General features: G+C 45.7%; 1 protein-coding gene across 1 annotated transcript in view; it reads left to right on the top strand.

Moving 5' to 3' along the window:
• mrgbp (MRG/MORF4L binding protein) overlaps window positions 1-1,732 on the top strand; it is a 6,365-nt gene extending 4,633 nt beyond the window's left edge. Inside the window, exons 4-5 of the mRNA XM_053317093.1 lie at window positions 80-154; window positions 370-1,732. Coding sequence (XP_053173068.1) covers window positions 80-154; window positions 370-623 — 329 coding nt within the window. The 3' untranslated portion in view covers window positions 624-1,732. The remainder of the gene's footprint in view (window positions 1-79; window positions 155-369) is intronic.
• The last annotated feature ends 7,301 nt before the right edge of the window (window positions 1,733-9,033 follow it).

Below are 9,033 nucleotides of genomic sequence, written 5' to 3'. Positions count from 1 at the left end.
TGTGTGTCTGTGTGTCTGTGTGTGTGTGTGTGTGTGTGTGTGTGTGTGTGTGTGTGTGTGTGTGTGTGTGTGTGTGTAGGGAAGCTGGGCTCAGAGGAAGACACTAAAGAAGAGTTCAGGATGGAGAGAGAACCTCCTGCTACACACGAAGAAGGTAAAAATAAAAACAGATTCATTTATTAATCTTAAAAAAAATGTAGAATTAAGATCAGAAACAAACACAACAGATGTACTGGTACTATTATTATTATTATTATTATTATATTAATTATAATAATTAATTACTAATATTTAAGCCCCTTTATTCCCTCCATCCTTCTACAAAGAAGAACATTTATATTCTTGTCCTTCGTCTCTTCCGTTGTTCAGGTAGTAACTCCTCGGTGAAAATGTCGGAGCGAACGAGCAGCAGTCGGGAAAAAGAGAGAGAGCGAGACAAGGAGAAAGGCGGGAGCGAGGGAGGAGCAGGAGGAGGAGGAGGAGGAGGAACGGGAGGAGCGGCGGGAGGAGGAGGAGGAGGAGCGAAGGAGGCGGAGAAGAGGAAGAGGAGCCGAGCGGCGGAGAAGCTGCTGTCGTCCTCCAACCCTGCGAGTCCCGGAGGAGCCAAGAGGAGGCGCACCTGAGCGGCGGACGCAGAGCGGAGGAGAGACGAGCCGCCGTCACGGGATCGAACCTGCGAGCTGCGTGTCACATGACTGTCTGACGGCTGCAGACAGGAAACAGGAAACAGTCTGCGAGCCGTGGCAGACAGACGGCGGCGAGTCGGAGGTTCTTAAAACAAAGACCTGTAATTATTATTCCTTTGTGTAATCTTATCGTGTCCCAGTAGTCCATGTTCAGTGGCCCGGAGCGGGGCCGCGGGCCGCGGGTTGGGGACCACTGCTGTAGGGGACGAAGCAGAAGAGTGTTCCTTTGGGTTTTATAGATTTTCTTTTTATGTCATTTTGTGTGTTTTGTTTTTTGCATCTGGACTCAGTTCATCCAGCTGTGACTCATGAGGATTTATTCTAAACGATTCAAACGTCTGATCAGCTGACAGGAAGTAGATCGGCTGACAGGAAGTAGATCCCAGCGGACCGCCAGACATCCACCGTCCACCTCAGACTCAAACCGCTGATGTCCTCTAGCGCCACCAGCAGGTTTAACCCTTTACACGCTGCTCATGTTCTCACTCATCAGGCTCGAAGGCCAGAGGGTCACGTGATCTCACGTGGGCCGGATCGGACCCTCGGCAGGCCGGTTCTGGCCCACGCGTCTCATGTTTGACACATCAGGAAACGTTTGAAGCTCTCAGATGAGCGTGAGCAGAATGTAAAGGGTTAAAGTTTCGTTCTCTAGCGCCACCTGCAGGTTCTCTTCTTTCTTTTATTGGAACTGTTGGATGATTGTTGATATTTGGCTGAATAATAATAATAATAATAATAATGAGAGACTCTGGTTGGATATAACTGTTACGTTCTGTTGTTGAAACCTAGAAAATTAAATTTACTACAAAGTTTCTTCCCTCCATAATTTAATTTCATCAGGAAAAATGAATTGATGTTTAAAATCTGACACTGAGCTGCATTTAAAGTCATTTCCAGTCCGTCTGAATCCTTCAATAACCTGCTTTTATGTTGTTGATGTTTTTATGGTTGGTTTCGTGCTACATTCATATAATCATCAATACTTTCATTTAATTGGTTGATAATTTGTACGTTATGCTTTTTATAAAAGGTTGATGGAAGACGACAGGAAGGTTCAAACCGTTTCTGATGTTTCTTTAAAGCTGAAACATTCAGATCATCACGTTTAACACGAGCTCGGATGCATCAAAGGAGCCGTGATCATTCTCCAGCTGGTCCACTTACAAACTATAAAATCTCTTCTTAGCTTCTGGGAAAGTTTTATAAATATAAACTTTCACATATTAAAAAAGAATCATAATAAAAAAAGTCTAAAGTGTAAATTTAATGAGTTTCCAGGTTTGAAGATGTCTCTCATATCGGAGGTTTGGGGGGATTTTAGTTGCAGTACTGCGAGTGACCACCAGGGGGAAACAGCTGAGTACCAGTTTAACATGGATGTGTTGTAGGAGTTGAAAGGGCGCCACCACTCAGCCGATGGTCACTTGTGGTACTGCAGCTAAAAAAAAGCCCCACTCAGAAAAGCTGAATTCTGACTTTTAATGATCTGAACTTTTGATCCGTGGAGGTTTTTATATTGATTAAACTTTCCTTGAGTCGAGGAAAAGAGAAAGCTCACGATGTAGAGTCATCTCCATGGTTACCAGGTCTCTTAATTCGTCCATGAAAAGATGCTAAATGTCTGCAGACGTCCTCGTTAGACGGAAACCTCACACAGCTGTTTTCTCCTGACTGTTAATATGATGCAATAACTTGCAGCTGTTTCCAGATGTTTTAATGATCGGTGTGTGTTTGTGTGACAGGAAACAGAAGTTCAGTGTTTTATTTTTTGTTTTTTAACTTTTTGTTTTTGTAGGTTTTGTCGTTGACGGACAATAAAACAAAATCTACAGAAACAAAAAGTGAACGAAGGTTTTAAAGTTTGACAGGAAACAAAAACACGACAGCAAATGTTTAAATGACGATAAACTGATTTATCTCACTGATCGACTGCTTGTGTCATTAAAGACGAGCTCAGAGCCTCTTCCTCCTCCTCTTCCTCCTCTTCATCCTCCTCTTCCTCTTCATACTCTTCATTTTCTTCATCCTCCTCCTCCTTCTTCCTCTTCTTCCTCCTCCTCCTCCTTCTTCCTCTTCTTCCTCCCCCTCCTCCTCCTCCTCCTCCTCCTCTTCTTCCTCTTCATTCTCCTCTTCTTCCTCCCCCTCCTCCTCCTCCTCCTCCTCCTCTTCTTCCTCTTCATTCTCCTCTTCTTCCTCCCCCTCCTCCTCCTCCTCCTCTTCATCCTCCTCTTCCTTCCTCTTCATCCTCCTCTTCTTCCTCCCCCTCCTCCTCCCCCTCCTCCTCCTCCTCCTCCTCCTCCTCTTCTTCTTCCTCTTCATTCTCCTCTTCTTCCTCCCCCTCCTCCTCCTCCTCCTCTTCATCCTCCTCTTCCTTCCTCTTCATCCTCCTCTTCCTCCTCCTCCTTCTTCCTCTTCTTCCTCCTTCCTCTTCCTACTCTTCATTTTCTTCCTCCTCCTTCCTCCTCTTCCTCCTCTTCTTCTTCATCCTCCTCCTCCTTCCTCTTCCCCCTCCTCCTATTCTTCCTCCTCCTCTTCCTCCTCTTCCTCTTCCTACTCTTCATCCTCCTCCTTCCTCTTCATCCTCCTCCTCTTCTTCCTCCCCCTGCTCCTCCTCCTCTTCTTCCTCTTCATTCTCCTCTTCTTCCTCTTCTTCCTCCTCTTCCTCCTCATCCTCTTCCCCCTCCTCCTCTTCCTCCTCCTCTTCCTCTTCTTCATCCTCCTCCTTCCTCCTCCTCCTCCTCTTCTTCCTCCCCCTCCTCCTCCTCTTCTTCCTCTTCATTCTCCTCTTCTTCCTCTTCTTCTTCCTCCTCCTCCTCCTCTTCCTCTTCCTCCCCCTCCTCCTCCTCCTCTTCTTCCTCTTCTTCCTCTTCTTCCTCCTCTTCCTCCTCATCCTCTTCCCCCTCCTCCTATTCCTCCTCTTCTTCCTCTTCTTCATCCTCCTCCTTCCTCTTCATCCTCCTCCTCCTTCTTCCTCTTCGTCCTCCTCTTCCTCTTCTTCCTTTTCCTCTTCATCCTCCTTCTCCTTCTCCTTCATCCTCTTCTTCCTTTTCTCCCCCTCTTCCTCCTCTTCTAGTTATAAAATGTGACTTTTACATATTTTCATGGTTATTTATTAATTTTAACTTTATTTGTAGAACAGCTCAAACCTTTCTGAGCGGTGGGACTCTGGTGTGAAGCTGCAGTGAGTGTGAGCGGCCACACGGGGGCGCTGCTCCCCTGCAGACCTCAACTCACTTTACTGGATTCAGACTAACTAATGAAGACTGAGAGACATGTTTATACTTCTTTTTACTTTTCCCTTCCTTCCTTCTTTCTGTCTTTCCTTCTTTCCTTCCTTCTTTCTTTCTTTCTTTCTTTCTTTCCTTCCTTCATTCCTTCCTTCCTTCTTTCTTTCCTTCCTTCTTTCTTAACCTCTTTCCTTCCTTCCTTCTTTCCTTCCTTCCTTCTTTCTTTCCCTCTTTCCTTCCTTCCTTCCTTCCTTCTTTCTGTCTTTCCCTCTTTCCTTCCTTCTTTCTTTCCTTCTTTCTTTCTTTCCCTCTTTCCTTCCTTCTTTATTTCTTTCTTTCTTTCTTTCCCTCTTTCCTTCCTTCATTCCTTCCTTCCTTCTTTCTTTCCTTCTTTCTTTCTTTCCCTCTTTCCTTCCTTCTTTCTTTCCTTCTTTCTTTCTTTCCCTCTTTCCTTCCTTCTTTCCCTCTTTCCTTCCTTCTTTCTTTCCCTCTTTCCTTCCTTCTTTCTTTCTTTCCCTCTTTCCTTCCTTCCTTCTTTCTTTCTTTCCCTCTTTCCTTCCTTCCTTCCTTCTATCCTTCTTTCAGGTCTGATATAACTGATAAATAAGTGATTTGATTAATCTGGAAGATAAAAAGCAGATTAATTGATAATATCTGTTTCTCGAGACTCAGAGCTGGAGATGTGAAGGGTTTGAGTTAGTGAAGGAGACGAGTGGATGAGGAAGGAAGGAAGGAAGGAAGGATAGGAGAGGAGGAAGAGAGAGAGAGAAGCTGAGCAGGATGAGTGTCAATCCTGAGAGAGTCCGTCAGTCTGAGGAGTGTGAGAACGACGAGCGCTGCATTAATATTCATGAGGAGCTGAGAGTTCCCAACGCTGTGTGTGTGTGTGTGTGTGTGTGTGTGTGTGTGTGTGTGTGTGTGTGTGAGAGAGAGAGATGTTTATTCATAAATCATCTCATGTTTATTCATACCGGATTATGTAAACAAGTAGGCGTTCTCACACACACACACACACACTCATACATACACACACTCATACACACACTCACACACGCACTCATACACACACGCACTCACACACGCACTCATACACACACACACTCATACACACACACATACACACACACACGCACTCATACACACACACACACACACACACTCAGGTGTTTTGACAGTAAACAGAATATTTGAGACATTTGTGAACAAGACAGTTAGCTGCAGCTCAGAGATGGAGGGAAGTAAGGAAGAGGGAAGGAAAGATGGAAGGAAGGAAGGAAGGAAGGGAGGGGGGAGGGAAGGAAGGAAGGAAAGATGGAAGGAAGAAAGGAAGGAAGGGAGGGGGGAGGAAGAAGGAGGGAGGGAAGGAAGGAAGGAAGGAAGGAAGGAAAGAGGGAAGGAAGGAAGGAGGGAAGGAAGGAGAGAGGGAAGAAAGAGGGAAGGAAGGTAGGGGGGAAGGAAGGAAGGAAGGAGGAGCCGTAGATTACTTTCAGATACAACAATCAACATTTCCTCATTATGTGTTTTTATGAAAACACCAAATCATCTTAAACCCTCCTGAGAGTCTTTCAGGCCGCAGTGACATCACCGTTGGCAGTGACATCACCGTTGGCAGTGACATCACCGTTGGCAGTGACATCACCGTTGGCCTCACGCTGTAAGCTGACATGAGGAGTGATGTCATGAATACCTCCTGTCAGCCACATGATGGGATTCCTTCTTCAGGTGTTGTGTTCATGTAGCTGTGAGAACAGATTTAGACGTTCCTCTGTCTCACACACACACACACACACACACACACACACACACACACACAAAGCGCTCATTAGCCATGTATGGTGTGTGTGTGTGCCAGAAGTCATTTGTTTGTCTTTAAGCAGCTAAACTCCCTTTTATCCTGCTGATAATAGAAAGATTAGCATCTGAAAACCACAAAAGAGCTTTTTAATGAAACTTCAGACTCTCTCTCACACACACACACACACACACACACACACACACACACACATACACACACACACACACAGACACACACACACCAGGCCTCCTGTTGTGTAGCGTGCGATGATTACAAAGACGATCTTATATGTGTGTGTGTGTGTGTTTGTCCGCTTGCTGGTAGTTAACACAGTAATGAGTCAAACAGCTGATGGTGTGTGTGTGTGTGTGTGTGTGTGTGTGTGTGTGTGTGTGTGTGTGTGTGTGTGTGTGTGTGTGTGTGTGTGTGTGTGTGTGTGTGTGTGTGCTGAGATGCTAATGATCAGAGCAGCTTTAGAAGCTGAAGACTCAATCTGCTCTGCAGTTTGACGTTGAACTTTTGACGAGTTCATTTAATTTAAATCTAATCTTCATCATATGAACTTTACAGCAGCTTTAACCTAAATGTTTTAATATTAACGTCTTCTCTGTCAGTGTGTAATGTGTTAAAGTATCTATAACATAGATTTCTATACATTAGCCTAATGTGTCAGGGAGCTGAAACTCAACTATAAAGCTCTATAAAGCCGAGGAGGAAGGAGGGAAGGAAGGAGAGAAGGAAGAAAGAGGGAAGGAAGGAAGGAAGGAGGGAGGGAGCGAAGGAAGGAAGGAAGGAAGGAAGGAAGGAGGGAGGGAGGGAGGGAAGGAAAGAAGGAAGGAAGGAGGGAGGGAGGAAGGAAGGAAGGAAGGGTTAAAACAGACGGGGTCAATTTGACCCTCTGTGAGGAGGAGCTGGCTTTCTAGAGCTTTCTAGTTGAGTTTCAGCTCATTGTTTCCTGTTACTCGTCACAATGATCAGTTTCCAAAGCTGTTCCAGCATCTGAAGAACATTCCTGATGGTTGGTTAGGGTTAGGAGTCCTGATGGTTAGGGTTAGGAGTCCTGATGGTTAGGGTTAGGAGTCCTGATGGTTAGGGTTAGGAGTCCTGATGGTTAGGGTTAGGAGTCCTGATGGTTAGGGTTAGGAGTCCTGATGGTTAGGGTTAGGAGTCCTGATGGTTAGGGTTAGGAGTCCTGATGGTTGGGGTTAGGAGTCCTGATGGTTAGGGTTAGGAGTCCTGATGGTTGGGGTTAGGAGTCCTGATGGTTGGTTAGGGTTAGGAGTCCTGATGGTTGGTTAGGGTTAGGAGTCCTGATGGTTAGGGTTAGGAGTCCTGATGGTTAGGGTTAGGAGTCCTGATGGTTAGGGTTAGGAGTCCTGATGGTTAGGGTTAGGAGTCCTGATGGTTAGGGTTAGGAGTCCTGATGGTTAGGGTTAGGAGTCCTGATGGTTAGGGTTAGGAGTCCTGATGGTTGGGGTTAGGAGTCCTGATGGTTAGGGTTAGGAGTCCTGATGGTTAGGGTTAGGAGTCCTGATGGTTAGGGTTAGGAGTCCTGATGGTTAGGGTTAGGAGTCCTGATGGTTGGGGTTAGGAGTCCTGATGGTTAGGGTTAGGAGTCCTGATGGTTAGGGTTAGGAGTCCTGATGGTTAGGGTTAGGAGTCCTGATGGTTGGTTAGGGTTAGGAGTCCTGATGGTTAGGGTTAGGAGTCCTGATGGTTAGGGTTAAGAGTCCTGATGGTTAGGGTTAGGAGTCCTGATGGTTGGGGTTAGGAGTCCTGATGGTTGGTTAGGGTTAGGAGTCCTGATGGTTAGGGTTAGGAGTCCTGATGGTTAGGGTTAGGAGTCCTGATGGTTAGGGTTAGGAGTCCTGATGGTTAGGGTTAGGAGTCCTGATGGTTGGTTAGGGTTAGGAGTCCTGATGGTTAGGGTTAGGAGTCCTGATGGTTAGGGTTAGGAGTCCTGATGGTTAGGGTTAGGAGTCCTGATGGTTAGGGTTAGGAGTCCTGATGGTTGGGGTTAGGAGTCCTGATGGTTAGGGTTAGGAGTCCTGATGGTTAGGGTTAGGAGTCCTGATGGTTAGGGTTAGGAGTCCTGATGGTTGGTTAGGGTTAGGAGTCCTGATGGTTAGGGTTAGGAGTCCTGATGGTTAGGGTTAAGAGTCCTGATGGTTAGGGTTAGGAGTCCTGATGGTTGGGGTTAGGAGTCCTGATGGTTGGTTAGGGTTAGGAGTCCTGATGGTTAGGGTTAGGAGTCCTGATGGTTAGGGTTAGGAGTCCTGATGGTCAGGGTTAGGAGTCCTGATGGTTAGGGTTAGGAGTCCTGATGGTTAGGGTTAGGAGTCCTGATGGTTAGGGTTAGGAGTCCTGATGGTCAGGGTTAGGAGTCCTGATGGTCAGGGTTAGGAGTCCTGATGGTTAGGGTTAGGAGTCCTGATGGTTAGGGTTAGGAGTCCTGATGGTTAGGGTTAGGAGTCTTTCACTGCTGAATCCTGCAGGTTTTACTGTGTAACGTGTTTGAAGTATCACTCTCCTAGCATCGTGATCAGAGGAAAAGCTCGTCAAAAATCAGCATCTTTGTTAAAGTTGTGAGAAAGATTAGTAGTTGATTAGTTGATGAGCTGAACACGTTTAGACTTAGTGCTTCTCAGACTACTCGCTCTCATACTATCACGTGTTTTAATGTGTAACTTTTTGATTAATTCAGTGTCAAACTTGTGACGGCCTGCCCTCTCTGTCTGCTCATTGGCTGGTTGGGACGGGTCGTCACCTGTGGGTGTTTGAGAAACCGGAGATTTAAGGACCGTCTGGCCGTTTGTTCTCTCCAGACTGAGACTTGGTTTCAGGCTTCTACCGGCCACGTGGAACTAAGTATTATTTCCTGCTGCGTTCAACACTTCACACCACATCCTCCACTCATCCATACGCTGCTACATGACTGACCCCCAACATTACATCTCTTATTTTGATGTAAGTGTACCTTATATCGGTTTAGTGTGACCTAACTAACCGAACATCTACTTATTCAATAATAAATTCATTTTGATTTGTTATTTCATGTGTGGACTAACTGGCCTGTTTATGACACAATATTAAAGTTTATTTGGTAGTGAAAGTCTATTTAAGGGGTCCTTTGTTAAAATTCAGCCTGGTTGGTCTGAATATTGTTTTTTTATGCTGGCGTATGGTTTGTGTTCCTGTTAGGAATCGTAGTTTTGCTTGAGAGAGTTGTTTGGTTTCCAAAGGTTGATTGGCTTATTGGTAGCACCTGGTGAAGCCAGTTAGGTAGCTGCCAGTGTTGGGACTTCCACATGTGACTTTTGTCTTT

The sequence above is a fragment of the Scomber japonicus genome, chromosome 4 (genome assembly GCF_027409825.1).
Source record: "Scomber japonicus isolate fScoJap1 chromosome 4, fScoJap1.pri, whole genome shotgun sequence".
NCBI classification, from domain to species: Eukaryota; Metazoa; Chordata; class Actinopteri; order Scombriformes; family Scombridae; genus Scomber; species Scomber japonicus.
Note: the sequence above shows the minus strand (reverse complement) of the source record. Positions and strands in the feature narration are given on the sequence as shown.